The sequence below is a fragment of the Mus musculus genome, chromosome 10 (genome assembly GCF_000001635.26).
Source record: "Mus musculus strain C57BL/6J chromosome 10, GRCm38.p6 C57BL/6J".
Taxonomy (NCBI): domain Eukaryota; kingdom Metazoa; phylum Chordata; class Mammalia; order Rodentia; family Muridae; genus Mus; species Mus musculus.
The window spans coordinates 121,631,507-121,643,528 of NC_000076.6; the positions used below are offsets into that span (position 1 = coordinate 121,631,507).

Sequence of the window (12,022 nt, forward strand, 5' to 3'; positions counted from 1 at the left end):
ACTGTGTGGAAATAGATACTGTTATTAACCTCAGTTTTATTTTTTTAATTTATTTTGTTTTTATTTGTATGTCTGTATTGTATGCCATGTATACGCAGGTGCTCAAGGAGGCCAAAAGAAAGTGTGGGATCTCTTGGCGCTGGAGTCTCGGGCAATTGGGAGCCACCTGACAAGATTCCTCCGGAAGAGCAGTAGATACACAAGGGTATCTCTCTAGCCCTATACCGTTTTATAGCTGAAGAGTCTGGAGTTCATAGATGTCAAGTAGCAGGTGCATGCTTCATATATATATATATATATATATATGTATATGTATATGTATATGTATATGTATATGTATATGTATATGTATATATGCATATATGACGAGTACACTGCAGCTGTCTTCAGACACACTAGAAGAGGGCATCAGGCCCCGGCATAGTCTCACAAGAGACAGCTATATCAGGGTCCTTTCAGCAAAATCTTGCTAGTGTATGCAAAGGTGTCAGTATTTGGAGGCTGATTATGGGATGGATCCCTGGATATGGCAGTCTCTAGATGGTCCATCCTTTTGTCTCAGCTCCAAACTTTGTCTCTGTAACTCCTTCCATGGGTATTTTGTTCCCAATTCTAAGAAGGGGCAAAGTGTCCACACTTTGGTCTTCATTCTTCTTGAGTTTCATGTGTTTTGCAAATTGTATCTTATATCTTGGGTATTCTAAGTTTCTGGGCTAATATCCACTTATCAGTGAGAACATATCATTTGAGTTCTTTTGTGATTGGGTTACCTCCCTCAGGATGATGCCCTCCAGGCCCAACCATTTGCCTAGGAATTTCATAAATTCATTCTTTTTAATAGCTGAGTAGTACTTCATTGTGTAAATGTACCACATTTTTTGTATCCATTCCTCTGTTGAGGGGCATCTGGGTTCTTTCCAGCTTCTGGCTATTATAAATAAGGCTGCTAGCAAATACAGAAGTGGATGCTCACAGTCAGCTATTGGATGGATCACAGGGCCCCCAATGGAGGAGCTAGAGAAAGTACCCAAGGAGCTAAAGGGAATTGCAACCCTATAGGTGGAATAACAATATGAACTAACCAGTACCCTGGAGCTCTTTTCTCTAGCTGCATATGTATCAAAAGATGGCCTAGTCAGCCATCACTGGAAAGAGAGGCCCATTGGACTTGCAAACTTTATATGCCCCAGTACAGGGGAACGCCAGGGCCAAAAAGTGGGAGTGGGGGGGTAGGGGAGTGTGGGGGGAGGGTATGGAGGACTTTTGGGATAGCATTGGAAATGTAAATGAGGAAAATACCTAATGAAAAATATTAAAAAAGAAAAAAAAAAGAAGAGGGCGTCAGATCCCATTACAGATGGTTGTGAGCCACCATGTGGTTGCTGGGATTTGAACTCAGGACCTTTGGAAGAGCAGTGGGTGCTCTTAACTGCTGAGCCATCTCTCCAGCCCAGTAGCTAGTTCTTAAGGACTGAAAGTAGTATTCAGATTCTGTTTTTGTATAATACCTTTTCAATAAACATTTGCAAAAATATATCGAACTGAACTAAAAATAACATAGTCTGATGCTTCTATCCACTGAATTCTGTGTGACATTCTCCGCCAGTGTGCTTCCTAGCAACACTCGTTAAGCTTTAATGCTGTGGTGAGAAGATCATTCACTGTAGGCTCCTTGGCTGGAAAAGAAGCTGAGAGAAGGGCTGGAGAGATGGCTCAGCTGCTACGAGGACTGACTGCTCTTCCGAAAGTCCTGAGTTCAAACCCCAGCAGCCACATGGTGGCTCACAACCATCCATAATGAGATCTGATCCCCTCTTCTGGTGTGTCTGAAGTTAGCGACCACAGGTCTTGAGTTCAATTCCCAGCAACCACATGATGGCTCACAACCATCTGTATAAGCTACAGTGTACTCATATACATAAAATAAATAAATAAATCTTTAAAAAGAAAAGAAGTTGGGAGGATGTGGTGAGTGGGTAGAATTCTATTTTTTTTTTTTTCTTTTGGTTTTCTGAGACAGGATTTCTCTGTGTAGCCCTGGCTGTCCTGGAACTCACTTTGTAGACCAGGCTGGCCTCGAACTCAGAAATCCGCCTGCCTCTGCCTCCCGAGTGCTGGGATTAAAGGCTTGCGCCACCATGCCCGACTTTAGAATTTTTGTCTAGCATGCACCAAACCTTAGTTAGGTTTGATCCCACCATGACATAAAGCTGTAACTAAACTATGATATAAAGCTATAACTAATAACTAAGGTATGCATTGTGCCATGTTTCTTTTTTTTTAAAGAATTATTTATTATTATATTTAAGTACACTGTGGCTGTCTTCAGACACACCAGAAGAGGGTGTCAGATCTCATTACAAATGGTTGTGAGCCACCATGTGGTTGCTGGGATTTGAACTCAAGACCTTAGGAAGAGCAGTCAGTGATTTTAACTGCTGAGCCATCTCTCCAGCCCTGTGCCGTGTTTCCTGCAGCCCCAGCACTGTGGGAGTGGGTGTTTAAAAAGATTAGGAGTTCCAGACCCTTGGGAAAGAAAGGGTTGGAAATTAGAGCAGGCATGCAGTCTTACACTTTTCATTACACTTTTTTTTTTTAAGTTTTAAACATTTATTTAATTTTATGTGCAAGAATAGGTATATCATGTAAGCCCCTGGTGCTCATGGATGTCAAAAATGGAACTGGACTTAGAATGTTGGTGAGTTACTATAGTAGTTTGAAAATTCTTGGCCCATAGGGAGTTCTACTGTTAGGGGGTACGGCCTTGTTGGAGTGGGTGTGGCCTTGTTGGAGGAAGTGTGTCTCTGTGGGCCTGGGCTTTGAAGTTCCACCCAGTGGGGAAGAGTCAGTTTTCTCTTGGCTGTAGTCAGATCAGGATGCAGAACTCTCAGCTCCTCCTGGGCCATGCCTGCCTGGAAGCTGCCATGCTCCCTTCTTGATGATAATAGACTAAACCTCTCAACCTGTAAGCCAGCCCCAATTAAATATTGTCCTTCATAAGAGTTGCCTTGGCCATGGTATCTCTTCACAGCAATAGAAAACCCTAACTAAAACAGTTACCATGTGGATGCTGCAAGTTGAACCCAAGTCCTCTGCAAGAATAAGTGCTCTAAACTGCTGAGCCTCTTTTCAGCTCCTCCCTTTTTATTACATATTCTAATTTATCTTGGAAGTCTGGGAAGGGAATAATAAAGGATATACGGATTACTCCGTGAAAAGAAATCTGGGTGTGTTTTATGTGTATGCGGCTCATGTGTGAGGACGTGGGGTGCACACCTCTGTGTGCCCAAATGTGGGGGTGAGGGGGTGTCAGGTGTCACCTCCCTCATTCTCCATCATAGTTATTGTCTCAAGACAAGGTCTCTCTGAACTGGCTATCCACCCAGCCCTCTTGATCCACTTTCTTCTCCTCCTAAATGTTGGTGTTACAGGCATGGTTCACTCATGTGTAGCTTTTAAAAAGATTCCATTCTATTATTTTATGTGTATGGCTCTTTGCCTCTTGTATATCTGTGTGTCGGCTGCTCTCAGAGGCTTCGGGTCCTTTGAGTTTTAGATCCCCTGGAAGGTTCAGATGTCTGAGAGCTGCGGGTGGTGGCAACTGAATTCCAACCCTCCAGAACTGCAGCAAGGCAGGTGCTCTTAGCCACTGAGTTGCCTTCTAGCCCAGCACCGACTTTTTAGTGTGCTCTTGGACGTTCAGACTCAGGTCCTTATGTTAGCACGGAAGAACTCTACACTCTAAGCCAGCTCCTCCTCGGCCCCAGAGAAGGGTTTTTATTTGTTTCTGTTTTTAATCCATTTGTGTCTTTTTACCTTCTATTGAAAATGAATTTTTCCCCCACAAAGTATATTCTGATTATGTTGCCCCCACCCCTCCAGGTTCTTGTCCACCTCCCCTCTCCTCCTATCCAGATCCCCTCCCTTTCTGTCTGTCGTCTTAGAAAACAGCCCTCTGGGCTGGCCTGTTAAGGTGTATCAGTGAAAAAAGACACAATGAGTAATGCAAAAATGAAAAAAAAAATCCAAGTAGCACAAAAAAAGCCAAAGAAAAAGCATCAGAAACACATGAATTCAGAGACGAACACATTTGCACACATAGGAATCCCATAGAAATGCCAAAAAAAAAAAAAAAAAAAAAAAGGATGCCATAATGTATATACAAAAAACCTGTAAGGTTAAAAAACTCTCTGACTCAACATTATGAGACAAGGAACTTCTGAAGATGCTGTTGGGTTTGTTTTCTGTTGGCATCCTGTTGGGCATGGACCTACCATTAAGGGTATTTGTTCCCCCAGTGAGACTCCCGTGGAGAAAACTTTGCAAGTAGTTATTTATGGTGGAGATAACTTCTAGGTTAGAGATGGAGGCGTGTGTCCACATCTCCTTTTAGCTCTAGGAGCCCATCTGGTGCAGACCCATGCAGGCCCTAGGCATGCTGCATCTGTCTGTGAGTTCATATGCACATCAGTCCTGCTGTGTCCAGAAGGCCTTGTTTCTGTGGTGTTCTTCATCCTCTCTGGCTCTTACAGTCTTTCTGCCTCTGCTTCTGCGGGGTTCCCTGAGTCCTGAGGGAAGGAGGGATTCGATGGAAAGGTTCCAAGGTTGAGAGTTCCAAGGTCCCTTGCTTTGCATATATCCAGAAAAATGTTGTTTTTAATTGGTAGCATTTGCATATTTCCTTAGATTTTGTAGACTTCTGTGTGTTATCTGATTGCTAACTATTATAGATATTTAAATGAACAGTATTCATTAGTACTAAATGGAATAATTAAGAGCTTCTTAAAGCAGTCCCACTTTTGTTTATTATTTTTAAAATGTTATGTGTATACATGTTTTGCCTGCATGTATGTAAGGACACCATTCATGTACAGTGCCCACGCAGGTCTGAAGAGCACACTGGATTCCCCTGGAGCTGGAGTTACAGTTGTGAGTTACTGAGTACTCGTCATCTCTCCAGTGTCACCTTGTGAAGTTTAGATTTGACTCACCTACCACAGATTTCGAATGTCCATGTGCACCGTCTGTCTTAATTTAAATGTGAGTAAATGAGACCTATCGAAAACTAATAAGAAAAATAAAGCAAAATAAAGCAGCTTAGAGATGCCTAGACCCGCTTTTACTTCTTGACATGAAAATAAAAACAAAATGCTGTTCTGGCAGATGATGTAGCTTAGAGGAACAGCCCCTGGTTGTCCTATGTGAGGTGGGAATCCCGGCAACAAAAATAAACAGGCTCAAACAAACGAGTTTAAAATACTGTTCTTTATTGTGTGCAGTGTCTCTGTATTAGTCTCTGAGCTTTGGTCTGAAGCCCAGAAAGCTTAGCTCAGTACTGCTACATCCACTCCAGTAGTGACAAGCGCGACAGACCCCAAAAACCTGGGTGCTGTCCCGAGGCGAAAAGTTCATGGAAACTTAGTCTCCTGGAATCGTGACATCCTGTATAACGAATGCTCCAATGTCCTTGCTTTAGTTGGTAAACGGATCTATGTGCTTTCCCTTAATATTGCTTTATTACAAGTGCTCCTAAGGATTGATATTTTGACATATAGCTAAGTTAGATTCTAGGCAGTCCTTGATCGACTCTAGGCATGGATAGCTAAGTCACTGCCCTACACAGGAATTTACCATTATCTAGGAAGAAGGAAGTTTGTGACCTAAAGAGGAACCAGAGTAGATACTTAGAACTATAGATAGCTGAGTTACACCCATACACAAGTATTTACAATGGCCTAGGGAGAAGGTGGACTATACAATAGATTAGTGTAGGAACTATGACAAGGGCACGGAGCCCTGGCCCCTGGCTTCTAAGATTAAGTGGACCTTAGGTGGAGCTGTTTTTATCCCAGTTGTTAACACTAAATTTTATCCCAGTTGGTTCCTGCCAGTCCTTCCAAGTTTGCATTCCTCTGTTTTGTGTAAGAATCCAGTAACCTCTTTGTACCTTGCCGGTGTGTCACCCAACTTCCCTATTTTCTTCTGTATAAAAAGTTTGATGCTCGATTTGACAAATTACATTCAGATCCAGACTCCCTCGAGTCAAGTCTGTCAATTCCCACTGACTCCTTGCCCACCTGTGACCAGAGACCCTTTCCATACAGACAAGGGACCAAAAGGGTCAGCGGCACAGTACTCCAGGAGTAACTTCAACTTGATACTTTGTAAGGAAGGGGATACTGACAGGACAGTGTCACGTGCCTGTGGAAGTTACTCTACTTAAGATTTCGTGCCATGCCTGTGCATGGTGCCTGAGCCTGGGTCTGTATGTGCTGCTCAGACCAGAGGAAGATGTCAGATCCCTTGGAATGGGGAGCTACAGGAATTTGTGGGAATCCTGCTGTGTGTTGATGTTGGTCTCTGAACTCTGGTCTTCATGATTTTGTGACAAGTGCTCTTTACTGCTGAGCCATTGCCCTAGCACTTGTTTCAAATAGTATTTACTGTTAGGCACGTGCTTTTCTTTCTCTCTGTCTGTCTGTCTGTCTGTCTGTCTGTCTCTGTCTCTGTCTCTGTCTCTCTCTCTCTCTCTCTCTCTCTGTGTGTGTGTGTGTGTGTGTGTGTGTGTGTGTATGTGTGCATTTTAGAGACAGGGTCTCTCTGTGTAACCCTGGCTTTCCTAGAACTCAGTACATAGTATGTAGACCAGGCCAGTCTTGAACTCACAGAAATCTGCCTGCCACTGTCTCTTGAGTGTTAAGATTAAAGGCATGGGGCACCACACCTGGATGGCACCTGATCTTTTGTCTTTGTTTGTTTGTTTGTTTGCTTGCTGTGTTTTCTTGAGAACTCTTTTCTGTAGGCCAGGCTGGTCTTGAGTTTGTAGCAATCCTCCTGCCTCTGCCTACCAATATAGGCAGTGGATGATTACGGGCACATGCCATTATGCCTGCTCCTTCATTTCTTGACCTTGTTACTTCTTTTGAATCAAATCCAGAGTCTTGCTCATGCTGTCAAACTCTTTTACACAGCCTTGACTCTCTCTCTAAATGTCAAGCATTGCTGGTCACGATGGCACTTTGGTATTGGAGCCTTTGCTCTCATTCACAGACAGGGAAACTGAGGTGTTGAGTGTGTGTGTGTGTGGGGGGGGTCCATGAATCACCTCACAAAACATACAAACACCAATCTCAGCAGGACAGGGATAGTTTATTGAGCAAATGCCCCAGGACTCATCTATCAGGGCCACAGTTCAGATTTGGGAACTGAACTGTGACGAGTTAACATCCTACAGGGCTTTTAAAGCCTGCGATCTACAAACATCTATGCTAAGTCATTCCACCAATCAGGGTTTAGGAATAGGGGGATTTCCTTTCCTTAGGAGCCTGTGGTTGTTGTACACTTACCCTGATCCCATTGGTTGGGGTGTTCAACTGTGGCAAGGGACTCGACTTGTCTAATATTCATGTCTTAACGTATCTATACAAGGATGGTACTTGTCTAACATTAGCTTACCAACCAGGATGTCAGCTACCCATGTCTCTTTCTGCCAAGTAGGGTGTCAGTTCCCAGGGAGGTCTTAAGAATTTAATATTTACTTGATCATTACTCAAAATGGAAGTCTTATTACAAAGTTTCTTATATTGGTGCAGGAGTCTCTCTTGTTTGGGGTCCATCCCAGGGACAACTTGTAAAAGCAAATACCATATAAAAGCTTATACGCAGGTGCAGGAAGTACTGTTGAGTGGTTGATTGTGGTCCAGTCTTACTGTGGATACAAAAGCAGTTCTACTGGCTTCTATCGTGATTGGTTCCCAAGGGCACAGAACATAACAGAATATGGAATCAACCTGGGCATGAGAAAGTTTTCTTAAAATGGCAGGCTAGCCAGGTGACAGTTACCTAGCATCAAATTTCACCTAGGCCTTGACCCTGAGATGTTCAAGGTCATTTACAACCGGGTTGGAGGACTACAGTGTGAACCCGGTTTGCCTGCTTTAACATTATGCTCATAAATCCTATTCTTTCAAGTTAATTCAAATTAATTCAGTCTACACTAACCCTGGACTCAAGACATACCGCTCCGTTCTGATGGACGTCGATGTCGTGCCTTTTGAGCTTAGCGCCCCGCAAGGAACCCTCCATTCTCTTGGTGGAAATGGTTATCGAATGCTTGATCACTCAGAATCTATTGTGCTAAAAGTTTCTAGAGTTTGGACAGGCTCAGATGACAAGGAGCGAATACTAATCTCGGGTGTATATGGGTTAGCTACTCTGGAGGGATTTGAAAAAACTGGGGAACAAAAACACTTCAGTGTCATTACTACTTTCTGGCCCTCACTCCTGCTCTTTGGCAGGCTGGGTACTCTCTAGCCCTCACTTCTGCTCTCTTTGGTAGGCCAGGCACGTGTTAGAAGTTGCATTCTATATATGATGAGCCTTAGGCTCAGGAAGGCTAAGTGATATATATATATTTTTTTTTTCCCTAAAACTCTCACAGATAGTGAACAGTGGTATTAGTACTAATCCAATACACCCCCCTCCCCAGCCCCTGGCTCCAAATTCAGCAATTTTTTCCTTTGCAGTTGGTTAATCTCATCCTTGCCATCTGACCTTTGCTGTTTCCCTGGCAACAGAGTGGAACATGGAGAACCTGGAAACCATGACACTGTCTTCTCTGTGAGTCGCCAAGCCTAGATGAGGTCATTAGTACCTCTGTCTTGTGCTTCATCCTAAGGTTTATTAAAGTTGGTGTCTTGGTCACCAAAAGCTAATTGTTTTTCAATGGGTGTTTAAGCACCCACAGCAAGTGCAACACCATTTCTGGAATGCTCCGGGCGTTCTGTTTGTCTTGGTCCCAGGAAGTGGGTATAAAACCAGAAACCCAGAGACAGAACAGTGAGTGGTCTGAAGTCACTTTCTACCTCTGATGTCACAGTTACTGTTATTTGTCACTGAGCTGCTGTGAGGGTAACTATCAGGCAGAGTTGAGGGTCCTTGCCTTTCTATTGGCTTAAAGTGGCAAAGGTCCTTTACCAGCAAAGCTTGTAACCATGGTGAGAGTCAATTTTTATCTATCGGCTGAGGAGTCAGACAGAGCAGATTCTGGGGACACTGAGTGCTAGGCCACACAGAATTTGAGATTCTGCCAGCAGGTGGCACTTCCTCCCCACTCCGAGCAATTACATGCTAAGAAAAGAAACAATGACTTACTCTTTCCCTGCTGTGGTGAGTTGTTCACCATATCTGGTTGTATACTGAGACACATCTATGCTCTTCTCCCATGATGAATTTGGAATTGTTTACAATATTCAGCTCATAATAGTAAAGTATGAAAAGGGAGACTATAAATCACCGTAAGGAACATCAGACTTTATTGAGGTCTGTTAGCAAATAGAGGAATAATATAGTTTCATTGTATCATCTCCATGAATTTACTTTTGAGACAGGGTTTTGCCGTGCATCCCAGAACTCACTAGATTAACAAAGGTAGACCTCCAGTTTATGGCTTGTCCTCAGGCCTGTCTCTGGAATCCTGGACCTACAAATGTGGGCCAGCTCCATCCTCGGGTCTTTCTATGAGTGGGAAGGGGGAGAAAGATGGGTTTTCCGGGGTTTGAAATAAAAATGGAAGCGCACACCTAGGGCAAGTTTCTATTGTGCTTCCTAGCACGCCAACCTAACATACAGCGTTATTCCTGGCCAGCTCGCAAACGTGAAGCAACCCCTTTATTGCTCTGCATCTCTAAGGTTACATAATCACATCCTTCAACCCATCGGCTTCCAGAGGGCCCTTCCACCTGGCATTCATTTTCCGCATCGTTCTAGGCATCGGGGACACAGACGCACGGCTTGTATGGCTTGAGTTACCAAAACAGTTTGTAAGGGTCTTTGGAGACTCCTGCCTCTAAGACAAAGCTTGAAAGTCACAGCAGGCAGTGTTATGGTAATTATAGGATTCTCAACTCCGCAAAATCCCATCGGTTTCAAGTTTCTCTTTAACAGGAAATCAGATTCAAACCGGCCTCCGTTATCAGTGGAGTTTTTAATGTGACCATGTGGCTCAGTAGCTGAAAAGGGGCCGTATTTCTTCCCAGACCCTTGAGTACTTCTCCTTGTCAATCAACACTTTAGTCTTGCTCCGCCCATCGCTGTGTAGGTGAGGACGAAGTTTAGGGGCGGGACCGGGCGGGGCAGGGGGCTCGGGGAACACGACTCCGGAGCTGGTTCCTGAAGCAAGGTCCGGCTCCGGGCACCGGGACGCGCTGGTGGCAGAGGCGGCAGGCGCGCGGCTTTGTGGCGCGCGCGGGTTCCACTGGGTGTCGTGGAGTCGCAGCCACCCAGGATACTCTGCCTGGTCGCGGGTGTCGCATGGCAAGCCCCGCGCGATCCGGCTTCCCCGGGCGCACGAACAGCCGTCTGGACGCGTTCTTGCGGCGGCACCTGCCTCCGGAGGTGTACGACGCGGTCCGCGCCTACGAGCCGTGCATCGTGGTGTCGGACGCCGAGAAGCACACGTTCAAGTACGTGGTGCTCAGCGACCGGCTCATCTACCTGACCGAGAACCCGCCCAAGTCCATCCGGCGGGTAGTGGCTTTGCGGGACGTCGTGGCCATTGACCTGGTGAGGATTGCGGGCGGGCAGGCTCCTTCCTAAACTCTCGCATCCCCCTCTGGCGCTGGAGAAAGGAGGAACACCTTCCCCATCCCGCCCCGGACTTCATCTCTTGTCAGTGAAAGCAGCTGCGTGGAAAAGCTGGGGTTTGATGTAGAATTTCAAATAAACAAGTTCTCCCGTTCTCCTCCTGAAAACCCTCTGCTCCCAAATTGGGCAACAGGTTTGACAACCAGTCTCGCTATAGTGACAAGCCTCTTGTTCATTAAGCACCTACTCCGTGCGGGTACCGTGCTGCACCTCTTCTGCAGGAACGGGAGACCACACCTGTGCAAGCCAGCGCCGCCACGCTTTGTTTACTTTCTTGCCGCTCATGTGTAGTCCACACGTGACTGGTCCAGAAAAAGTGCGTGAGCGAATAATTTGCGTGATGTGCACAGGATCCGTGCGTCTTTCAGGCTGGCCACTTAATTCAAACGGAGTGGGGAAGCTTCCTGGAAGGAGTGTCCTCAGGACTGAGTCTCAAGAGATACAGTCTTGCCCTGGGTTTTAGAGTAGCCACTGTTTCCCTCTCCTCTGGGAATAGATTGACTTTAAGACGCAGCAGCTGATTGGAGGCACAGCCTCCTCTCCTGTTTCTCCTTTTATTGATTGCCTCCAGGTCTCTTTGTCTGAGCTGCTTTCCAGGTGTTCCTAGTTCCTCTGGGACTTGTGTCTAGCCTTTACTCTCGCTTGCCTAAGTCTGTGTCCCCATGGGAGTAGTTGGCAAGGCTGTTGATGAAGCTGTTTTGCCCACAGAACAGTAACTTGGCTTTAACACATTTATAAGAAAATAATACAATTAAATAATTTTCTTTTTAAATTCTACTCAGATGTCGGCTGTGGCTACCTTTGTTTCTTTGAAACTTTTATTACACTTTTTATTTTGTGTGCACGTGTATATTTGTGAGTGTGTGTGTGCGTGTGTGTGTCATGGTGAGAATGTGGAGGTCTGAGGAGTTTGTGTAAGTCAGTTCTCTCAGTTTGTGGGTCTTGGAACTTGAACACAGGTGTTGAGGCTTGGCATTAAGCAAGCAGCTCTCTGAGCTGCTGAGCCAGCTGGCCTGCTCTCTTTTCCTTCCCTTTCCTCTCCTTTCTTTTTTCTTTGAGTAAAAGAAGTAAATCCTTGACATTATTTCCACTCTTTTGAACTAATTAGAAATAAATTGCCATATAAATAAACTGCAGTGTGTGCATGTGTATCCCAGAACCTTGTGCTAGATAAGTGCTCTACCAGCGTACGGCCTTGCAGTCTGAGCAAATGTGCTAGAAAGCTTTTTTGCACCCAGCATTTTTAGCGTCTTTAGTGAAAATATTTGTTGTTTCGACAAAACTGTGATGATTTTTTGATATTGCTATTCTTCCCCAACAGACACAGTCTGTTGGTAGCTGTATATACTACTTTAAGGTGTCAGAGAGAGAGAGAGAG

General features: G+C 44.9%; 1 protein-coding gene across 4 annotated transcripts in view; it reads left to right on the top strand.

Moving 5' to 3' along the window:
• The first annotated feature begins 9,594 nt into the window (after positions 1-9,594).
• The window catches only part of D930020B18Rik (RIKEN cDNA D930020B18 gene), a 53,234-nt gene continuing 50,806 nt past the window's right edge, over positions 9,595-12,022 (top strand). For 3 of the 4 annotated variants that reach the window (XM_006513551.3, XM_006513552.3, XM_006513555.3), the window contains exon 1: positions 9,595-10,563. In XM_006513551.3, the coding sequence (XP_006513614.1) occupies positions 10,312-10,563 (252 nt within the window). In that variant the 5' untranslated portion in view covers positions 9,595-10,311. The remainder of the gene's footprint in view (positions 10,564-12,022) is intronic. The other variant, NM_177335.4, reaches the window with a different exon arrangement.